General features: G+C 37.3%; 1 protein-coding gene across 3 annotated transcripts in view; it reads left to right on the forward strand.

Moving 5' to 3' along the window:
- CRYBG3 (crystallin beta-gamma domain containing 3) overlaps positions 1-24223 on the forward strand; it is a 90692-nt gene that overhangs the window by 44840 nt on the left and 21629 nt on the right. For all 3 annotated transcript variants that reach the window (XM_052703021.1, XM_052703030.1, XM_052703039.1), the window contains 11 exons: positions 214-261; positions 599-714; positions 1779-1926; positions 8415-8551; positions 10246-10360; positions 11444-11479; positions 12555-12688; positions 14062-14188; positions 19294-19436; positions 21619-21745; positions 22751-22783. In XM_052703021.1, coding sequence (XP_052558981.1) covers positions 214-261; positions 599-714; positions 1779-1926; positions 8415-8551; positions 10246-10360; positions 11444-11479; positions 12555-12688; positions 14062-14188; positions 19294-19436; positions 21619-21745; positions 22751-22783 — 1164 coding nt within the window. The remainder of the gene's footprint in view (positions 1-213; positions 262-598; positions 715-1778; positions 1927-8414; positions 8552-10245; positions 10361-11443; positions 11480-12554; positions 12689-14061; positions 14189-19293; positions 19437-21618; positions 21746-22750; positions 22784-24223) is intronic.

Raw genomic sequence — 24223 nt, forward strand, 5'->3', positions numbered from 1 at the left:
GAAACAGTTCTTGTAATGTTTAGAAACTTGGAAGTCCACATAAACCAAATGTGCAACTGAAGAAGCAGGTCTTCTGGCATTGGGAATGGTTTTTTATGATGGGATCTAATTTGGCTTTGCCACTGTTAAGATGTGCAGTCTTTCTGTGCTTTCTACGCTTTGTGCTAATGTGGTGGATATTTATAGTTGTTTTTCATGTCTTTTTAATTTCAGAATCTCGTTGACAGGGCATGTCTCACGTACAATCCAAGACCAGGGAAGGTAAGTAGAACTTGGATGTTACATGATTCAATATGATATACTATGATATACAGAACAATTTGTTATAGCAGATTTTTTTCATGGGAAGTATCTGACATTATTCTGGCTTTCTGTATTGTAATGTATCATCTGCTTGCATGTGCTAATCATAAGATTGTATGGTAAAAATACTGCTGCTAGTAATCTTACTGTATTTCCTCGTCTGCAGTTTTATTTTTACAGAGTGCTTCATAAAACCATAGGCACAAAATGAGTGGTTTTTATTCCATGCAAAAATTAGCTGTCTGTGCTGTATTTTAAAATGAGCCTTCATTCATATGTGTTTGTGTTGTTTCAGATTATTATTTATGATATTCATGGTGACAAAAGTAAACAAGAAATTCATTCTGATGTGCTAGATGCCACATCCTGGATCTTTCCCATTGGAGCACTACTTAGGATAATTAGAGGATGGTAAGAAATCCAGGTCATATTTAAACAGAATCTTTTCAAAAGATTGTATGTGTGTTTTTTCTTATGTTTTTGTTTCTTTATGACACACATCTGATCTGCAAGAATGCCTTTTTCTTTCTTCATAATCAGACTTCATACCAGTGAAATAAGCATAAAACAAGGCTTCGCATGCTGCAGTACAAAAATATTGTTCTTCCTGGGAACTAACTTCAAACAGAAAGTTCCTAATAGAACCACAAGTAAATTTAGACTTCTTGCTTACTGAGACAGTAAAGCAATAATCGTCACTAGAAGTACATGTATGCCAAAGAAAACTTTTTTTTTTTTTTTTTTTGCTGTTCAATTTCATTACAGAGTAGCTGTTGCAAAAGGACCATACAATATAGAGATTCAACTACTGCTTGTAATGTAGCATCTAAAAGATTGTGGATGCAGAAGGACATAGAGGTGCCTTAATGGTAGATTTGGCTACTGTCCACTCGTAAAACTGTAGTTCAAAATGAAGTAATAGTTTTACCTTGGAAAGCTGGAGACATTACCATATCAGCTGTTGCTTTGAAATTTATTTGGTGGTGCATACAGTGTATGTTTGACTCTTGGCCATAGTAATGTATATAGCATTTACACAGTTTTTAGATGATTGATTTTGCATTTCTCTCATGTTCTGATGAAACACTGAAAGCCATTATTTGTGTGTGTATGTGTGTGTTTTATGCCTTATGTAGTACTTGAACAGAACATCCTTTGATATGTCAACTAGTGTGTTTGTTCTAGTAAAATAAGGCTTTTTATTTACATAGTTATTGAATTATATTTTTATACACATCATATGTTAATGTTAGTCAGCCTTCTGGAGGAAAAGAACTATATACTTAAAGCACATAAATGAAGTATTACGTATCAGAAGTAAATGTGACTACTGAAAGAGAATGAAAGAGAATGTGAGAAAGGGGTGATAATTTGTATCATAGAAACGGCTTAGTAATAAGCTTTCCAGTATATGTGCTGTGTAAAGACAGTCTTGGCAAATAGCAACAACTCAGTTCATGATTTCATTATTGCAGTTGGATTTTCTATGAGAAACCCAAATTCCAGGGTCAGAAATACGTACTAGAAGAAGGAGAGACTGTACTGGACAACCTTTGGGATCTTCCAGGTGTGAAGCATCATCGAAGAAACCTCACAGTGGGTTCAATCAAACATGTAACAAAGGTATAGACTTTATTAACAATATAGTCATGTACATAATACGTTTCTGTTGTCAGCAGTGGTCTATTACTAACAGTGGACAATGTGTCTATGTTGTGTTACAGATTTTATTCAAATTTATTGTGAAACACATTTTTCACTTTCAAGGTAAATCCCAGGGCTTTAGTTGCTGAGTATTTACTCTGTGCTATTAGCTTTTGCACTAAATTTATTTTCTTCCTGAGTGTAATGAGCAGGTATAGAGTATCTTTTTTGCCCCTACCTTTTTCTGAATCAGCAACTTGTAGTTGTTTACCCATTCAGTTAATTGAAATTAAATGGAATCAGTTCATATTTTTTTTTTAAATAAGTGCTTATCTTAAGTTTAAACTACCTCCTGTGTCTGTATGGTTTCTCTTTTGGACATTAGCAATTGGGATTCCCATCCCATTTGTACAGCGTAGCCTTCAGAAATTGTCACTGCCTCCACTGTATTGTGTTACATTGTGGATAGGTGGTACACCTAACAGCATCTAGCTCTGTGTACAGCCAGAGGTTTAAAGGGCATTTTGTTTAAAAGATGGGAATCAAATGTCTAAAACAAAGTACAATGCAGCCACTATTATTCAGTGAATGAGGAATACATTTACCAGATCTTGTGATTTAAGAAGAATTAATGCTCTTTTTGTTTAGTGTAACATTCCATTTATTCACTGTGCAACGGTCCTTTATTGTGACCGAATTATCATTTGTATCACAATATGAAAGCATTTCAGAAAAAGTGCTATTTCTCTGTTCTCTGCTGGTACACAAGTCATTTTAAAATTGATGACCTTTCTGTCATCAGTACAGCAGCATAATGTGATAATAACAAGTAGAAGTACTTATTCATAAAAGACTTAAAAATACATGAACTCAGAAGAAGCTGGCTGAGGGCATGAACAGTGAAGTTAATTTGTTTAGCTCAAGTAAATGTTAAAAGCATTTGACTAAATGGGATTTCAATAATGATTGATAATGTGGAAGATAGCTCAATAATGAAAGAATTCCAGTAATAATGTATAGTGCTCTGGTCTGATGCATAGGGAAGACTGGTGTACTTTGGGTATATAAGAAAGCCCTTGCATAGGAGAGACACTGGTGTTAGTTCCATCATGCTGGATAAAAATATCTGTAGTATAGCTAAGTAGGCTGAGTGTTGTTCTTCTTCCAGTATGTTTTTCATTTGTATGGAGCACAGATGGAAAGCTTCCTTACAGTGTCCTGTTTTAATAATCAAAACTATTTCCCATGTCACTTAAATGTCCAGTAGGTTGTTTGGGTGAACTTATTTAGAAGTACCTAGTGGTGTATGCAACTACTGTGGGTATAGATTTAATTGACCAAGGTTTTATTCTCTAAACCTCTATGTGTGAATTCTCCTTTTTTGCGGTTGCACATCAGCTACTGTGGAACTTGTTTTAAGAGGTAGTTTGCCATTGTACAACTTTTTTTAATTTATCTTTTCTGAAAAATATGACAGACGAACTATTTGTCTTTGGCAGCTTAGGTATCTGATCAGCAAGATCACGTGTTTTACTATCATTCTCTTCACTTCTGTCATTGTCTTCTAAGTAGCCCAGTAGCTTTTCTCCTGCCAGGTTTGATCATACTGGCTGTACGTCTAGGCTATCTGGCTTGTCTTTTGATTCTTCTGGTGGCTTTTTTTATGGTAAATGTTCAGGGGCTGTTCAGATGAGGTAGCAGATTTGAAAGCTGGCTAGGTATTTGAGAAGAGCATGACTTACAAAGAATAGAATAACAAATGTTTACTAAAACTGTAGGAGGAACGCTTAATTTTTTTTTTTTTTTTAATTATTATTTTTTTTTAACTGGCAGAGATTATTGTGCTCAGAAACAATACGAGAGTAACTTTGTGCTCTGATTTGGCTTCAAGCATCCAGAAAAAGTAAAGATTCTGTTAACTTTGTGATTAGCCTGTGACTTGACATGTGGACGTGAGTTAGGTAAATCCACATGTGTTAAATCTGAAACAACTTGCCAGGAGGGGAGGATGAAGATCCCAAAGTAACATGCAACTAATGAAACAAAGCCCTGTGTGAAGTGATGAGGAGTTTTGATTCCACTAAGGCAAATAAACATGGGTCTAGGCAAGTGAAATCTACCTGCACATACCAATTTGTTGCAGCTCCTGCAGTACAATCCATTTAACCAAATTAGTTCCTCTGGTCTACTGCAAATGCATTGATCTTGTGTAACCAGGGGCCTCTTCTCAATCTGTTTCTGAAAGCCTGAGGAGGGTGCAAATGGTTGCTTTCCCAAAAACCAAAATGTGAGAAGAGATATTTGTGTTTCCTTTCTGGAGTCATCCAGTAAACCACTGTTATACATGGTGACAAGAGATCTTTAACAGCAGTTTGTATTCTCTGTTTGCAAGATGGTTATGTAGGGAATGGATTCCTTGTGGACTTACCTTAAGCAAAGCTCTTTGTAGTGGAAATGCACACAATATTATATGAAGGCTGTGTTTTGCTTGCGTGGTTTGCTGGAAGAAAAGAAGATATTAATTTGAGCAGGGACTACATTGTCAAATGCCACAACCCAGAAGTATTGGTGGTGGTGAAGACATTAATTGCTTTAATATTTTGTTTTACATCGTGGCTAGGCCATGATGAATTCTGAAGCTTGGTTTTGTGATTATATGGAATAGCAAGAGAGATACAAAGCAGGATAACTGGAAGAAAGAATTTTGAATAGATAAAAAAAAATCTGGAGAACTGACAGTAAGGATTAAGCGAGAAAAAGAATGCTACAGAAGCCGGCACATCCTAAGGTCAAACTGTGCATTAACAGTAAATGCTTGTCTAGACTGTATTAAAAAGCAACTGTGTGAGCACCAGAACTAATTAGGCCCGGTTTTCAATAGACTCTTCTCTCATCATTGTCTTTACTCTTAGCTTGAAAAGCTAGGCTTTAGTTATGCTTTGTCTTGGTGTTGACATAAAAGGCTACTGTCACTTAAGCAGGCTATTTTGATTATTTCAATCACCAAAATATACAGCTTCAAGGAGAAGGCTTAACAATGCTAGAAAGTACTTAGCCCTGCTGGTGCTGTTAGTGCTGAAACCTAGATCCAAAAGAAGGATGAGTAGCTAAGATCACTGAAGGTGGCTCTGGATCCCTGACAGTGAAACTCTTGGAGGTGCTACAAGAAAGCCATCAAAGAAACATTTTATGCTAAGGTCATGAGAGTACTTCATACGGCTCTTCAGAAGAAGACTTAACGTTTCTCCTAAGAGGAATGTTACTGTTTTGGAAGTGTCTGCGTTCTGCACACTGTCTGGAGTAGTCCCCCATGTTCTGTAAGCACTTTGCAGACTGTAGAAGATAGTTGTTTTTGCTGACTCCTCATCGCCTCTGCTCCTAGAAGACCATAAGGGAAGCGTGAGTACTCCAGAGTGACTGTGCAGGCAGGAGGAGAGTACTACAGAATAAAGGAAGGCAGAGTTGAGTGCCTGTAGGCTGTGACTTACCTAAGCATTCACTAGTTGTGTATAATGTGACAACTACCCAGAGGAGACTTAATCTGTTTGCAGTGCTTTTTCTTTTGTTTTTGCCTGATTTGTCAGTAGGATAATGAATAAGGCAAAAGTTTTGACTGCTTGTGGAGTGGGTGTTAGGCGGGGTAGTAGAAAGGAAACCTTCCAGTTTGGGATCTGTTCTGCAACACTGTTCTACTGGTTTTGCATATAGGTATCTTATTCTAAAATCTCGACGCCTCAAAAATGAAAGGGGTTTGGTCTGAGTGCTATCATAACGTGTGTGGTTTTCATTTTGTTTTGAATGATGATGGCTTTATTATGAAAGTTAAAGAGGGCTCTGAAAATAATGATGCCTGTTAAGTATGTTCAGGCAAATCTGAACATGCTGTGGTAAATATTTACCAAGCTAAAGTTTACATGCTTAAATTTTGGAAATTAATGTCATACTACATGGTGTACATCTGCAAATAAATAATGTTTGTTTATACAGCAAGACTAAATTCTGTCATTTTCATCAGCATGCAAATTAATCTGTGTATCTCACTATTTAAGTCAAAATGTGTATTTGTGATTTTTTTTTTTTTTCACGTGTTTGGAAAATACAGTGTACTTTTTGCTTGAAGGTGTTATTAACTTAAGTAGGTATTGCTTTTGTTGAAGAATTCCAGTTTGCTACTTTATGAAAAGACTTTGTGAACTTAATCTAGTAGATACAAAAATACCATCACAATGAGTAGAGTTTATTTATGGCTGTCAAAACCTGGCTGAAGAGAGAGGTGGTGGTAAATGGGAGAGATCTTATTATGATTATCCACGCTTTGCCTAGGCTTTGTAGAACTGCTAGATTCTTCACCTGTTGAAGTGGAATCGCCTCATTAGCTTCAATCAGGAAAGAAAACTTGTAAAGAGAATACAGACTGGCTTCTTCTAAACTTCAAATGGAAAAATTAATTACCTTGTACCAAATGAAAATCAAACATACTGTCTCCTAGTCTGTCTGAGCCCACAGGCAAAGATACTTTGTTATGCTACTTGTTTAGTCTTGTAGAGCTAAAAGTTCAGCATCATTATTTGTGGAATTCTTTTGTGGAATGTAGATGCAATTTCTGATTTGGCTTATCAAATTCTACTGTTGGATTCACAGGTTTCAGCCATATCATCTGACTGGTCTCATTAGGAAAAACAAATTTCAAGTATTTCTTACCTGTTATTTAATAAGATTCATATCAATATGAAAACTACGGGGAGATTGCTTTTTAAACTTGTCTTGTGATATACTTAGAACTTGAGATATAATGTTCATTCAGTACTTTTTTATAAAGTAGTATTGCACTAGGAAGTTTTTGTTTCTTAGTCTTTCTGCTTTTACTCATCTATATAAAACTGTTGGTATTGCAGGGTGGTTTTTTGTTTTTCCTGACAGTATTTGTTGCTTGCAACAGTACAGAGGAAACACAATTGTGCAAGAAGTTGCCAAAGCAGAATACAATGATACTTCAGGTCTTGTGAGGAAAACAAAATAATAGAAATGCACGTATTAGAAGTGGCACATCTATTGCTGTCAGTTAAATACTTCCTGCAAGAACTTTGACGAAGCAGAGATGTTTTTGTAGCTGGGATGTAACTTCCTCATTTGAAAGTTCCACTCAAAACTCATGTGAAGAGGGCGAGCATGCAGGCATTTTGACAAGATGAGGGGCTGCAACTTTTGTGCCCTGATGCTGACTTTCTCTGCAATCACTTGGTGTTTTGCCTTTTGGGTATTGGAGACACCACAGGCCATGTGGGATCGTTGTCACACTGTGACCTTGGCTTGTTCTTGAGCAAATCCAGAAACCAAAAAATTCAGATGTGCGGGCGGCAGCATCCTTATTCTCCAGCTTCTTCTCCAGTGCACCTTCAAAGGAAATCTTCATCCAGCTACACTTACGATTTGCTGGATTTTTTTATGATGTCCAAAATCTTTAGCATAATGCTAGTAGATCCGTGGTTCAGGGGGAGATGCATACTGTAAAGTTACACTGAGAACTGAAGGTTTTCACTTAAAGTTTAGCAAGCTCTGTAAGCACGTGAGCCACCTTTCACTGTAACAGAAAGACTATTCTGTTAATGCACTGCTGAATCAAGACTTCACAGAAGATCCAAACTGAATCATAATGTGTAATTGCTGAGAAAAAAAAATATTCACAATGAATTTTATATAAATGTTATGCAATTAGCATGGTTCAATTAAAAAGCCTTTTGGATTCTAGAGCAGATCAGGTGTTCAGACAGTTGTTCTCCAGTATAGACAAATACCAGAAGAAAACCTTCAAGAAGGTAACACAGGCTGTTGCTTTGTAGTTACAGAAACATTGCTGAAGTATCTGCTTTACAAATGTTTTCTATTACTGTTCTTTGTCTAAAATGCTATAGATTTTTAATGTGATTGAAACTTGAACTCACGCATCTTGAAACCATAGTCAGATGCATAACATCTGACCTAGTTACCACCTATTACCACCAGGAGTGTATGTTAAAGAACAGGAATGAAGTGGTGGACATTTCCAGAAAGTTTTAGTTATGGGTACATCATCCTAAGTATCTAAATGTGCCATGTATAATCACTGTCTTCAAAATAGTAATTAAAAAATACTGCAGTATATCATATGTACGGTTTGTCTATCAGTAAATATTGTCAGTTCCTTTACTTGAACAGCATCAAAACTGAGCTTTTGGAAAGTAGTCTAGGCTGCTAAGTGTGTTTATTTAGTGGGAGCTGGAAATATAGTTCCTTCAGATTTTCTAAAAATCCCAATTTTCACTTCAGAATGAAAACAACAAAACAAACATCTTTTATCATGTAAAGCCTGGCTGAAAGGATGACAAAATAGGAAAAAGGAAAGAATTACTTTTGCTTTTTCCCCTTCCCCCTAAAGGGGCAGACGTTCCAAGCACGGATAACCCTTAGCGTTTGATTTGTTTCTGTAGGACTGCAGTGTTCCGGAGATTGAGTTCAGCGTGGGAGCCAGTACAGAGGGACTTCCTATCTGCATACAAAGTGCAGTTGCCAATTTAGAAGAACTGGATGTTGAAAAAAACCCATATATACGTGTCAAATCAGGAATGTGAGTACTGAACTTTTTCTAATGCAGTTTGCCAGCAGGTAGAATATCACGAGATGAAAGTCAGTAATAGGAAAAGTGCTTTAGGCTTTTGCTTTAAATCAGTTAACATAACTATGTATTTCCAGCTCTTCTCTTCGACATTGTACTACTAAGTGGCCTTCTAGCAGTGGAAGCAAGTTTTCAAAGGATTTTTTTCCTCTGGTTGCTGGCAGAAGTCTCTTTAGTTCAGTCCTTGAGTGGCTTTATAAATAGAAGAAGCTGCTCATATAAAAGCTTATAATTAGCTTTTAGTTCACTGAGAATAAGTACTGTCTTGCTAGGCGCCCATCCTGTTGTAACTGTAACATCATGGCTGAATACCAAAAGGTGAGTATTATGTCATACAAATATTCCTCAAGCTACAGCTGTATACAGACTGCTTGCAGAGATGTGACGCAATATGATACAGGCTCCCTCAGTTGTCCATGCTGAGCAGAACAGTCTGTTTCCTTGGTAAACGGGCAAGACAACACATTTCCTGAAGTTTGGAAATTGCCTCTTCTCTGCAGAATGACTTTAGCTGTTCTACTACAAGAGTCTGAGTTTGCCTTTTCCACATGAACCAAACTTTCCTTCCCAAGAACTTGCAATATATCTGTAAAGGTTGAGGTGATGAAGGAATTACAAACAGTCTCATTTTAGTTTTGGCAGAACTTTGACTGACTGACTATGAATTTGAATCTGTGTGTGTAGTTTTAAAAAAAATAATCGTCCATAAAGCACCGTGTTTCTTCTTCCATTCCTTATTTGGTTTACTAACCCTGTGTCTGATGTCTCTCTGCTCCATGTTCTTGATTTAAAGAAGTCTGAAGGAGTCTCAATATTTTTAATCTACATGTCAAAATTACAGTAGCTTGTTTTTAAAAGGAGAGTCATAACAGTATTTTAATAACTTCCACTCAAAAAAGTTGAGATTGATGTTAGAAGCATTTTGATTCCTATGATAACAATCTTAGGAAAAATTTCCTGCTAGTTTCTCATCATAGAATCATAGAATCACCAAGGCTGGAAAAGACCTCCAAGATCATTGAGTCCAGCCATGCACCTAACACCAATATTTCCCCACTAAACCATGTTCCTTAGTACTACATCTAAATGTTTCTCGAATACCTTTGGCAACAGTGACTCTACCACCTCTCTGGGCAGTGGACACCTGGAACAGGTGCCCGTTCCAGCACCTGACCACTCTTTCCTAATATCCAACCTGAACCTCCAATGACGCTGCTTGAGGCCTCTCCCTCTCACCTTGTTGCTAATTACATGGGAAAAGAGGCTGACCCCATCTCATCACAACCTTCTTTCAGGTAGCTGTAGAAAGACATAAGGTCTCCCATGAGCCTCCTGCAGGCTGAACAATCCTAATACTGACACTGATTTTGTATAGTTGTAGTATAACAAATTGGCTTCTTAATGCAAGTGAACAAATTTTCTCTTCTTTAATTTGATTAGCATAGACTCAATAAAAGTATCTGAGATCTCCTGAACACTGATAGTGTAAGTGTATTTAACTATACGTGATTTTTGATGCGCTGACAGCTTTCCCCAATATATAGTTTACCTCTAACAGGTACAAAAAGAAAAATAATTTTGACAAGATCATTGTATTTGTAATGTATGTGATTAGATTAATAAGTCCTTCATCATGACTGTTACAGATGGCTTGCTTATTCAGATTTAAATTACAAGGGGGAGATGAAGATTTTGGAAGAATGCAGTGAACCATCTGAAATTCCTTCAGCAGATGTAAGATCTATGCGTCCCTTAAAAATGGTGAGGACTTCACAACTCTAGTAAACGGTGTGCTCGCCTTTTGCTACCCTTGCTGCCTTGGTGATTTTAATTGACATCCTTTCAGGGTTAATCCTTACACATGTAACACCCCTGTCATGTCATGGTGTATCAGCAGTGTTGTAGTGTTACTAGTGTTACTAGTTCTCATGAGCTCCTACATCTGCCTCGGTAAGAACATGTCTTCAAAGTGTCTTCCTGGGCAAGTGCTGCTGTAGAGTAGAGATCAAATAGGGCAGAACTGAAAGATTTGGAATTGCACTGAAACCAACACCAATTCAGTAACTAAAAAAGATTGTAAGTTGTTTGTTTTTTAATAGTATAGCTAGAGTCTTCTGGGGTTGGAAGGCAGTTGAGAGATCTACTGTTGACAAATATTCAGTAGCCTTCCTAAGACCTCACACTGCATAAAAATATCGGGATGGGCAGCTAATTTAAATTTTAGTAGAGAGCATGTAGGTCTAATTATGAAAAAAATGTGGAAGGATACAACATATCATTTCACTTTATGCGAGTCTAGAGAAAGAGTTTTAAAGCCACAAGTGAATACAACATAATGGCTTGGTAGGGAGGTGTCTTGTTCCCCTGCAGAGTACCATTTGTTAACATTGACAGAGAGTACATTTGCGTAGGTTACTTTTTTCCTGTATCTTCTGCCTTCCCAGGCTTATTGTTTGCATTTCATCATTTGTGCTTAAACAACTTGAAATATATACCACACAACTTTATAAGCTGATTTTAAAAATTGGCCAGTGCAAATTAGTTTAAAAATACACATTGTAAATATTGTTTTTAAGTGCAAATAGACAACAATTTAATATTTTAAAATTGTTTCAACCCCTGCAGGCTAGTCAATGCACTGCTTATTGTTTTGGTCAGGTTTATAGTGTCCCTGGTCTTCATGAATTATCAGAGTATTTAAGCTAGTGTTTGGTTCAGCTGTCAGTGAATATAGTGAATATAACTATTGAGACTTTATGCTCCTATAGTAACCTAAAATGCATGTCAAAATGTAACTTCAAATTTTGTATAAGTACCATTTTCCTTTTTTTTTTTTTTTTTTAGGGTGGATTGAAGGTCCAAATGCCTATGAATGTCAAGGTAAGCACTAAGGAGATGGAACAAAATGTGAGCCTGGAAAAATAAAATTTCTATCTAAGCTGTTTTTGTTGAATTTGTGATGTTAGATTGAATCTTCAAAGTTTACATGCTGCTGAAGGTAAATTCACGAAGACTGTCAAATCTGCTTTCTTACTCATTTTTTGTGAGGTGCAAAAGTAGTCGTAGTTTGGTTTTTACATACTAGAAGAATAGGAATTTGCTATAGAAAAATTGTAAAGCTTTTGTAATGTAAAATGTATTTGCCTGAATGACACATTCATCACTATAATGAAAGGAGGTTGGGACTTTCATATTTAATGTACCATGTTTACAAAAATAAATTATGGGAGGGAAGTTAGGATGCTTCCTTCCTCTATCTGAGTCCAATACAATAGTCAAGGGTGTGACCACAGACCTGTGACTTGTGAACCAGATAGCTATTCCAGAATAATTGTTCCTTTTCCCTCCTTTTTCTATTTCTCCACAAAAATATTAATGCTTTAGGTAGCTTTTAATTACAAATACATGCAACATTTAAGATTTTTTGTATTAAATATTATTAATAAATGTTAATGCTATTGATAACTGGTTAGTCTGGTTTGGCAGATGAGGAAACCAGACAGTGTGTTAACTGCAGTCACTGAAATGACTTCAGTGAAGTGCAGAGAAAGACCTCTTGTCTAGTTTTAAGGTGTTTGTTCAGTACATCTAGCTGTGACAAGGCAGGATTCCATGCAGGTTGATTTGCAGTGCCTAAGCACGTTATTAAGGATAAATCACAGTCATATAATTACAAAGTGCAATTACCTGTCATAGAATTGTGTGAATGAGTAGTCTGTGAAAATACCTGCAGATGTCTTACAAGCCTACCTAAATTCACATAGGATCTCTTCAGCTTCCAGGGTGTAGAAGAATCAGAAAATTTTAGGAATACAGTGCTGAATTTTCTTAATAGTGGTAGCTTATTGAAGGTGAAAAGAAACTGTCTGCCACATACTGTAGCAGTGCACATGCCTAAACTTTGAACTATTGCATGGGGTATACTCAAGGTTTTGTTTGAAATTATGTTTTCTAGATAATAATATATGAGAAAACCCACTTTGAAGGGTGGTCCAAAGAGTTTTCGGAAAATATTAATTCTGTCTTGGCTCTGTTTGGTGATGAAGAGGATTTTCAGGGCATTGGATCAATACGTGTCATTGGTGGCGTGTAAGTGTTTTTTGTGGGTTTTTGTTATTAGGTTGTTTTTTGTTTGTTTTTTTTTTTTTGAAAAAAAGAGAATATTTCAAATAAATCTAGCATAACTAAATGCTAAGAAATTCCAATTAAGACATGACTAGAATATATTTCACTAGTAAAATATTTTGAGAAGAAAGAAATTTACATTTATCAGTTACCAGCCTTGGGTAAAACTACTTTTCAATACATCTTATTTATTTAAGGAAATACAGGAAGATAAAACTGTTTGAGGGGTGTTTGAAGTCAGTGTTGACCATTTCAGTGCCAGTAAACTTGGCCACTTAGTTCCTTAGTGCCAGTATATGCATAAAGCTTTAATTTAGTTTGATACATGGTTCTGGTCTAACTTCAGTTTGATATTTAAACGCTCATGGAATCTATAAACTGTCTTATTCTGTTTATGGTTTTGTCACCTGTTGGATGTTGTCTAAAACTGAGAGTTCATCCTTATTGTCCTTCTTTGAGGTCTTGGATTGGTTATCTTTTGCCTTTCTTCTCGCTTCCTCCCACACTCTCATGAAAAGGGCCAGATGCTTAGGTGAGCCACTGAAGAGATGGACAGCTCAAGCTGTTCTAGAAAGCTACTAAACTACACATTGTCACCCTCTCTTAAGACCCAACAATTTAAGGTTGTTTGGAAGTATAAAAGATGGTTGCTTCTATCAATAAAATAGTTTTCAGAAGCTTCATTTTTTTTCTTAAGGGGTTTCAGTGTTAATAATTCAGTGTAAGGATGTAATATAATAAAATGTATTTAATACACAGGCTGTCATCCAAATTTCACAAGCATAACATTGAAAATAAACTTAATTGTGAATACACAAATAATCTATTCAAATACACTATGTATTAGATTAGATAGATTAGATGGATAGATTAGAACAGGAAGTACTGGGAATGGATGAAATCTTCCTCTGCTGAAATCCCCAAGTTTTAACACCAGGGTAGTATCTGCTTATTTATGAGAACACGGGAGAGATTTGCACTGGGTTTTATCACTGGCAATTGGTAATTTTAGGGTTTTATGGCAGCTAGATGCATTAACCTCTGTAGTACTGAATATTGGTATTGGGGATATGACTGATGAGTAGAGATACATCTAGAAACATTACGCAGATAAACTGTTATTGGAGAAATAATTACATGGAAGGATTTGATACGCAAGGAACACTTCTTGAGTGCTTGTTGAGATTTCCAACAAGTCTTGCTTTGTTTGTTAGCTGAGTCTAAGATATGAGTGTTCTTAGGATGTTCTTGTCCTCTTTTATTTGTTATGGAAAATCATGTATGGAGTTGTTTTGCTTTTAGTTATTTCTCTTTCTTTTGTTGTGTGATTGCTTTAGATGGGTTGCCTATGACAAAGAACGCTACAAAGGCCGCCAGTACTTACTTGAGGAAGGAGATTATGAGGACACACACACATGGGGAGGAACTGGCAGTGTTCTCCTGTCTTTCCGGTTCCTTCAGGCTGTAAGTACTTTTGTGAATTTCACACAAATTATACATAGTTCTATACATAAAGGGATGTTATTTTTCATTTACGGTACAGCTGTTGTCTGTTTGATCATTCCAAGTCATGCCCAACTTCACTGTCAGTCTTATCCTAGTTGCTGAAATTTAGACTCTATGCATTGTATAGCAGAGGCAACTTCTGAGTAGCCCTTTTAAAACTTATGCAAGGAATGTGTTGCATGGAGTTCCTTGTCCCACTGCAAGACTTTTGCAAGGTTTGGGAAGCAGAATGGTGAGGCCAGACTCTTTTCAGCAATGTGGAGACAAGACAAGGGAAACAGCCAGAAACTGGAGCATAGGAAGTTCCGCACAAATTTGTGCAAGAACTTCTTTATGATGAGGGTGAAGGAGCAGTGGAAGAGGAGAAGTGGAAGCAGTGGAAGTGGCTGCCCAGGGAGGTTGTGGAGTCTCCTTCTCTGGAGATGTTCAAGACCCGCCTGGACACCTACCTGTGCGACCTGGTGTAGGGAACCTGCTTTGGCAGGGGGGTTGGACTCGATGATCTCTGGAAGTTCCTTCCAACCCCTGTGATTCTGTGATTCTGCACCTCAAGCCATCCAAATCTCTTGGATACTTTTCTTAAAGCAGTTTTTTCTTAAAAGTTTATCATCATTAAGTGTACAATATAGTTGTTTATTAATACCAAAAAGTGATTGTTCAACACAGCAGCTGTTGAAAGCCTTAAAACAGTGTTGCCTTCTGTCTCTGTAATTTTTGTGCCAGAAAATTTTGGCAATATGAATAATCACGGTGATAAGATCTCTTCTGCTAAAATATGTTGTGTGGGGCAACAATGAAATAATAAAAACTCTGGGTCTGTGTGAGCTCTTGCTCTTTAAATGCAGCTGCAAAGAGTGGCTCCTTCTGAGAATTAGATTGTTGACTCTGAGATTATCCAGTCTTTCTGATGTGATGGGATGTTCCTGAACCATGAGTTTTGTGAAGATTGAAGACAGGCATGCAAAGCAATGTCACTGTCTCAACACTGACTGTTATTTTGCAGCAGAAGTGGGGTGGAGTTAATGGGAGCCAAAAGGAGTCGTGCTCAAATTCACAACATGCGGGTTTAGTTTTTATGAAATTCAATTAATTCAAAGAAGTCGATGAATTGAAGAAAAATGTTCTCCTCTGAATAATTTGTTTTTCAGATTTGGCAGGAATTTACTTCTAACTGCTTCTTACACTTCAAGCTATGTATAATGTATTTGAGTAACTTAATATTTTTAAATCTTCTGTTGAGCAAATCACATATATACTGATTTTAAATTGTGCACAAGTTTAGCAGAGATGATGTTCTGTGTTTATGCATGTATAGGCAGCTGTATGTGCCACAATTATATGTAGCGTGTAATTTTAACAAGAGGAACTGCCAAAGGAACTGCCAATTTCTGCAGCTGGCACAGGAAGGCCTTGGATCTCTGGGTGCAGGTTTGGCTGCCACAATGTAAGAAGGACAAAAAACTGTTAGTGGGATCCAAAGAGGGCTAGAAAGATGTTCAACAATCTGGTGAGCAAGGCATAATAGGAGTGGTGGAGGGTCCCCTGGGCTGCCCAGAGCAGAGGAGCTGAGGGGAGGCCTCATGGCAGCTGCAGCCCCTCACAAGGGGAGCAGAGGGGCAGCGCTGAGCTTTGCTCTCTGTTACAGTGACAGGGCCTGAGGGAATGGCATGGAGCTGTGTCAGGGGAGAGGCAGCTGGGTGTTAGGTGAGCATGGAGCAGGCTACCCGGAGCAGTGGGCACGGCCCCAAGTGTCAGAGTTCAGAGAGTGTTTGGACACTGCTCTCAGATGTAGGGTTTGGATTTTGGGTAGTTCAGTGAGGGCCCCAGTGGCGGAATTGATGATCATCGTAGGTTCTTTCCATCTCAGGATTTTCAATAATTCTGTGACTTTAATTTGATTCAGGCCTACAGTAGGCAAGATGAGTACTCAAATCCTTAGCGTTTTGAAAACGTGTCATTCATATTCAACTATCAACATATATTATTCAAATTGATATGTAAATGTATATCAGTGTATACTTCTGCTATTAAAATTTTTCCTCGTAATGTAAAGAGATAAGCAAGCTTGTGTCTGGAGTCAGTAAAATGACTGATGGCAGTGCAGTTTTGTTAGGCTTGACCAACAGATTGACTGCCATGCTCTGATGCACAATACGTAGGTCAGTGTTAAGGCATTCCGTATGTTCCCTTTGTGACTTTCTATCTGATTTAAGGTCAGAAGCTTAAAAACATTTTAGTGCCAAACTCTTGTTTTCAACAGGACTTGGGCAAAAATGCAAAACCAGCTGTCTGTGCATCAGGCCCCTTGCTAAATAGAGAGCGTACAAGCTTGTTGCCATCATCTCACCAATGCTGCGAGGAAGAATACAGTAATGGCTGTAATAGTCTCAGACTAAGTAGGGTTGTTCCCAGATACTAGATTCTTTATTCCTCTTCCCTGAAAATTCTTTTTTAGTCAGGTGGATTCAAGAGTTTCTGCAGAACATGAGGGAATAGGTGAAATGTAGCTGTATTGAGTTATTTATGATCAGCTTGTACAGGGAGAGAGGAGGCTGACCCCTACTCCGTTCAGATACTCACCAGTGCCACCTCTAGCTGTACTGCTCCCTGCATAGTATTTTAACTCAGACATGACACCAGATGACCTTGACACTGTTGGCTATAAGGCCAGCCCAAGCCTGAAAACAATTTAGCCTGGCTCGCACAGCACAATCCCAAGCTAATAAGCCCTGCTTACCTGAGTCAGCTCCAGGCAGAGTCTGATCAAACATTTCTGAGCGGGAAGCATGGTGCAGGAGCACGTCAGTGACTGCAGAACTGGGCTGAGTGCAGTATACCTCATTAGCCTGTGTCAGTGCAGAATGTCAAATGTGGCTGTGCAAAGCTTTTCAAGTGTTTCACTGGCACTATGCTCGCCATGCTGGGTTCACTGGGAGCTTATTAGCAGCAGGAGTATTCAAGCCATGTTTCTGCACACACAACAACTATTGCTGTGCAGCTGAGGCATGAGTTTTATCTCCTGTGAAATCAGAAAGTTTTCTTCATCACTCACAAAGCAGAGATTGTGAATGCAACCCCTGTCCATTCTCTGTTAAAGACGCACATGCGTGTAGGTATGCTGTCAAGATATTTCAGATTTTGTCTATCTGAAATACTTCTGCTACAAATTGCTACAGGCTCTCATGAAGGGATTCAGAGAGTGTTTTGAAAGAGAGAAAGGTCATTCAGAGTTTTATTTTCCAACATGCTGGCAGCTCTGTTATCAGCAGCTACATTGGACTCGCTAGAGTCAAATGCAGGACAAGTTCCTGAGGGAGGGCAGCAGCTTATACTGTGTGCTGATTTGGGGGACTGGTCGTGTTTGCTGTTTTCTGCAGAGTCAAATCTGTGAAGCTGGAGTTTGTTCGTGTTTGTCATGATCAGGGAAAGACCAATTTCTGAATCTCTTACAGTGCAGCAGAGTACTTTCCCACTGATGTTTTCAGATTGAAAATTGGCCTTGTCTTCAAAGTTCATTTTTAAGTATTTCATATTGTTTACAAGAAACCACAGTGAAAATTGTAAGGAGAAAATCATGACTGTATTTAAAACGTGTTTTAAATTAAAATTTTGGATGTATGTTCAGTATTTAAAATTTAAAGAAATTAAGTGCATATATGAACTCAGTGGCTTTTCAGGAACTCATATAAAATTCTTGCTTTGGGGCTGTTAAGTTAGCTGTTTCTCATTGTCACTAAAACTGCATTAATATTTTTTCTTTTTTCTATGTAGTAGCCTGAAACTGCAGTTGATTACTTTACCAGACATTGTACTTGAATTTCTAGTGCATACTTGAAGTAGTTGCAACTTTTTAAATAAGTGGAAGCGGTAGATGGTCAACATAGTAGGAAAGCCAGTTTTACTACAGAATTTGCTGCATCACTTTTTAATATCCTGTAAACAATGCAGAGCTTGACACATTGAATGCGTGTTCTAAAATTGGTTTTGATTATGACTGAATCCTGTGTACAAGGACGGTCTCCTTTAAAGAGCCTCTTCCATCTGGCTGCGTGCTTGGTCTGGCCTTAATTTTTAAGTGCTTTTTTTGATTCTTGTAAGGCTAGTTTTCTCATTGTAGCCTTCAGCATAGTGACTGTAGCTTAATTGCTATATTAAAAAGTGCTTAATGTAATAATTCCTGTGTGATGCCTTCATATTATGTGTCAACCTGTTGGCTACTGTATTTGCTTAACAGTTTGCAAAACTTTCTAATTTGTGGCTCATTACAACATTCAGAATGTTTCAGAAACACTGAAATTGAATTGAGTTCATGCTTTGGATAAAAGTTTAAAGAAGGAAAGTGAATGGTTTGTTGTTTTCCATGTTTCCAAACAGTGACTGAATTGTGTTGTTAAAATTGCTGAGTATTTAAAAAGGTGGATATTTGAAGCTCAATTTTAATTAAAGTTGTCCAAGTAATCTGGCTAAGCAAAACAATGTCACGCAGTTATATAAGGCAGAATGCAACAGTACAGTCTGAGATTTGTTTTATTGCTGTAGAGTGTGTTTGGTCACACAGGACACATCTCCAAAAGCTACAAACCCTTTTTGCTGAAAAAAGGATCTACGATTGCCCATGTCTTCCTTTTACTCTCTTTGATTATTGCCTTGCCCCAGGGAAGGGAAAAAGTAGGAAAACTTGAAATAAAAGTCTGTAGTCATGGCAATGCTTGGAGTAGTCATTTGTGAAGCTGTTAGAAGACAAATGCTCGCTCTCACCGTTCTCATTCACAAGCACGTACTTTTGCACTGTCTTTCTCATAAAGAGAAGGGTGGTACTCAAGAGGCAGCAGGTTCTTCCTCTCTACTGGGGAAATAAATGAAGAATGTGTAAGATTGACAGGCATCCAGCTAGGCTCTTCAATACCAAAGTCTCCCTTGAAGATCTTCACAAGGACCTAAGCCTTTTCATTGTTTTATAAAGGACTATCCCTCAGTGTGCAGCTCTTGGACAAAATGTTTTATGTAGTGGAGTAGCACTGAGCTTTGGCATCGTATCCTCTAACTCATATGCTGCCTCTTAGGATTTCATAGAGTCATCAGTGGCACTTTTTCAATCCGATGATGAAGATGGGAAAGCACTGGACATCATCAATGAAGAAATTCCTGATTTGGAACAGACTGGATTTGGCCCAGAAACAGGGACGATTCTTGTGAAAAGTGGAGTGTAAGTCTGCTGAAATACATGACTGGAAGTATTATGTACTTTTTTATCCAGCTGTTTTCAGATAATATTTGGACAGAAGGTACTTTACATGGAACAAGTTGTAAATGGTTGGAGGACAACACTGTTTATTTCTGTTTCCTTGGTAAATGAAAAAATATCTCAATGTTTTCTCTACAACTCATGCCTACATCTTGATTTGGATCTGTGCGCTCTTGTTAGTACAGAAAGTTTGTGAGGTCCCTCCAGAAATCACATAGACTGTAGTTTCATAATACAAGAGCTTTGGTAGTAATGTAGAGTATTGTGGTACAGAAGTGAGATTTTAGGTATGTTAAGAAGTGGAATACCTTGTGGATACAAATGGAGCCTGTACGGAAAGGATATGCTGTACCTTAATCATAATAAAGTCAGGCCATGGACACTGAAAATTGAAACCCTCTTTAGAGAAAGATTTAAACTAAAAGCTAAGGGGCTAAAGCAAAAGCTGTTGAAGAATACATGGTCCAAACTGATTAAATCCACGCAATGGACTTCATTGATGTTTCGTATGCCTATGTGAAGTTCAGGAGGAAAGTAAACAATACAATTGCAATAAATAAGGAAGGTAAATAAGTTGGCAGGCATATGCAGTTTTAAGTGATAAAGCAAGGACAGAACTTACAAGTGCTTCTACACCAATGCCAGAAGCATAAAAACAGAGGGAACTGGAATACTTGGCACCAAATAAAACTCTGATATAGCGAACCACAGAAGTTGGAATGAAGGATAAGCTGAGCAGTGTTGCAAGGCTACCAACTACTGGCCAGTGTGCATACCTCATGGTTGGAAACAGCCCATTGTGTACAGGTCTGATGTATTGCCAACATAACTTCATCTCAAAAAATGGCTTAAAAGGGGCTCTCTGAGACCTATAGATTAATGGATTTGCCTTCTGTCCACAGTAAAATGGCAAAATCTATAAGATCATGGAATGCATGGTTAACCACAGTCTGAAGGGAAGGAGTCACTATGGCTTCTGTGAATGGAAGTGCTGCCTCACTAAATCTCTGGTATTCTGTGAGAAAGTTGATATGCACATGAATTAAAGAAGCCCTGTGGACACAGTACTATAAAAATAATAATAGTAAAAGCCTTTGACAGAGTGATGCATAGTTTATTGAAGAAATAAGGCTGCATGGAATTGGAAGAAAAGTTCTGCTAGGAACTGAAAGCTGGCTCACATGTATGAAGTGAAGAATCTTAATAGAGAGGAATCATCAGTTTCTCAGGCATTGATGATAAATCTGTTTTTATTTAATGGATATAATGAGTATTTTTATTCAGGAAGACTTAGTAATCTGGGAGCAGGAAGCAAACAGTTCTCTTCAAATCTACAGATGATACCAATTTCTTCATGGCGTGTTAAATAAGCCATGTTAATTATGAGAATCTTCAGTTGGTACTCATAAAATTGAGCAGCCAAAAAGATGGCAGGTATAAAAATATATAGTAATACACACAGGGGAAAGTAAGCTAAGACATAATTAAATGGTGCTAAATGTATAAAATGCTAAATGGACTACAAAAGGAGATGTCCTCTAATATCCCTAATAGTGCTAGAAGAACAGTCCTTGGTTCCAGGGAACTAAGAAAGGAATGGACCAAGACAAGTGGCCAGGTTAGTAGCATCTCCCTAATTAGCTTCTGCCTAGTTAGGCAGCTGACAAAGCATGCTTAGGGCTAGATACACCCTTGATCAGTTTCTTCTTAAATTACAGCAGGATTAGCAAGGCATGAGAAGTTCAAACAGGCAACCGTGGAAAATTTTTGCTTTATCTCATCCTGTCAAGACTTCCTCATTTATTTCTGTTTCTTCTTATACCATTTTTCTTAATTCCAACTGGAAAAGTTGGAAGAAAGTTCTGTCTTGGAGGTGATGGTGAGCAAGTTAAGATTGACCTGGGAGAGATTTAAGAAATAATCAATCAAGTATCTTTCCTCTTGGCTTCTAAGCAAAGTGTCCAAGTAGTGTTGGTAAAGCAAAAACAGTAAATCAAGTGTGTGACACTTAAATGCCTCAAATCAAATTTGACATTTCACTGATAAGCTAGTCAAGAAAAACTCCCAAGAAAATTGTTGATATTTTCATTAAACTATCCTTGAAAATGTTACGTTTTCTCTTTATTTTTCTGCCATTCTTCAGGTGGGTTGCTTATCAACAGAAATATTTCTGTGGAGAACAGTATGTACTGGAGAAAGGAAAATATAAGTGTTTCTTTGACTGGGGAGGATCCAGTAAAATCATTATGTCAATTCGACCTATTAAGTTGGTGAGTTACTGGAGATTGTTAAGGGAAAAACTTAAAAGAAAGCAGACTTTTGAGTTCGAAGTCTTACAATGGTTTTATAATATGCAGTTCTGTAATAGTTTTGTTATCAATTTGTCTGCTTTATTTGAAACAAGTTAAAGGCTCTTGCGGATGACATACCGTAACTCTGTACAATGTAGAGGCTGAACCTTGTCTCTCTGAAATGGACACTTTGGATCTTTCTTTCTTTAATGATAAAATTGATGGGGAAACTTAGTAAGAACTTCCCTATGTCAGGCTGCGTTCACGGAACAATAACCTGGCCTGGAAACATTGATTTTGCCTGATTGATAAATTCTTGAGCATTTGTGTTTCAATTTTCTAGCCCATGTTATGTGGCTGTGGGGTTTTTTTTATATTTTCGTACTGAAATATTTGTGAGGCGTATGGTGAATAAAAACAGAAAATAGTTTTTATCCATTTTTAAATCCAAGGTAGTAACCTGACCAAATAGATTATCATCCTAATGGAAAGCAAAGCAAATTCTCAGTAGTAAGTATATAATAAATGATACTATTGCACTGAAAACTGGAAAGGTACAAACATTAAGCCTTATTTTGAAGAGCATATTTTTGGGGGGAAAAAAAAAAGTCCCAATATTGCTCTGAATTTTATATTTTTTCAATAAATATACTTAAATCCGAATAGATTTACATTGACTTTACTCCACGTTACATGAACTAATTAGTTACATGAACTAAAGATGCAATTTCTCTGTGGAGAAAAGGACTGAACGATCAGGCACCTATAATGAGCTTATAGGCATCTGGTGGCAGAGGTTGCTAAAAGAGAATTTTGCCAAGAACGTGGGAACTGTGTGCATCTCTGCTCTTGAATTTGTAGTTTAGAAATTTCAGGAACTTCACATGCCTTCTTGGAAACTAATTGTAATTCATTTCGTTGTTATTATTTATTGTATTATTCATTTATTTGTTCATACGCTTGTATATATATTTATTATTGCAGGAACCACTTGGAACGAATGAGCCTCCACATTTGGTATGTTGATATTGTGTAACAGTCTCTAGTACTAAACCACATTTAATAATTAAACACAGGTAAAGCTGAATTTCTCGCTTCATTTCTTCAGATGAATATCTCAGTATTGTGATCTCTGTACATTAAAGAATAACTTGAGGAAGCTGGTAGATGTGTAAAGGCTATGTTTGCCAATGTTCAGCTCTTAGTTTTATTCTAGTTCACACCTTTTAGTATTCTGTCCCTAAAAATTGAAAGCAGTACAGTAGACTTGGGTAAATTTGGATCTTTCTGGCCAACTATTTTCCTATTCTTTCCTTTTTTTTTTTTCCTTGAAACTTGATATCACATATATTTGTCCTTCTCTTTGTGGCATGTGTTCTTTCCATTATTTTGCATTCTATCTGGTTTGTTGCTATGTTGTCTTATGTATGAGCTGAAGAATAATGAAGTATAAACTGCAGAAAATTGAACTGCACGCTTCAAACTTGTAGGTCTATTGAAAGGAAAGCTGGAATTTCATGATTATAACAAATACAAGATGTATTTCTTCTGTGACACATTCAAACAGTTACATCTACCTTGCTGATAATGCACTTTAATTTTAAGAAGCTGTAATTTTGAGGATTTGCACTTCTGGTCTTTATCTTAATTCCATTAACATACCTTTGGAGCGATTTAAGAACTGCTCTGAATGTTTGTATTTATCACCAGGCATAGTCTCTGTCTCCCACAAGGTTCTGCCCAAGCAGGGCTCTTCTCATTTCTGGCAGTTTCGGTTTTATTTATCCTTTTCTGTCCTGCAGTGGGCTGCTAGCATGGGTGGTGATCTGAGTGGTTATATTGCTTTCTCTGTTACATGCTTTTAAGCAAGGAAATTTGGAAAAATGTATTTTGGAAAACTTGATATTTTCCAAAGGAAAGGAAATCTAGAGCTCAATGGCTGTGTTTCAGAAAACATTAAGTATTTTGTCATCTGGAAATAATTTTATTCTCTCTTCCTTGATGGCTATCATAGCCATAAGCATGTGGGAAATGCATACCTTGTGTTACTTAGCAGGTTGACCACACCCTTCTTTTTCTCTATGTTCTCTTGTTCAACAATTTTATGATTACCCCAGGACTGCAGTAAATGTTTCTTCTCTGAAGATATAATTGGTGTATTATTTTAGCCTTAAACACTGATTTCCTGCCAGACCTACTTATATGGCAGTTGGAGGCCAAAGATTTGCAAGTTCATTCACTCTAAGCCTTGGTAAATGATACTAGGTAAAATAACTGGCTGTGATGAATCTGATGGGATCCTGAAAACTGAAGATAAATGTAATATATTTGTCGTTCTTCAGCTCTTCTACTTTTTCAGCATTTCTCTCCCAGGAAAAATTCTTTCATTGTTTCACTCTGGTTTTCCAGATCCTTAAGATCAATGCAAACCTTTGAAATTTCAATACATTTTGTTTA

The sequence above is a fragment of the Tympanuchus pallidicinctus genome, unplaced genomic scaffold (assembly GCF_026119805.1).
Source record: "Tympanuchus pallidicinctus isolate F22 unplaced genomic scaffold, pur_lepc_1.0 scaffold10, whole genome shotgun sequence".
Classification (NCBI taxonomy): Eukaryota; Metazoa; Chordata; class Aves; order Galliformes; family Phasianidae; genus Tympanuchus; species Tympanuchus pallidicinctus.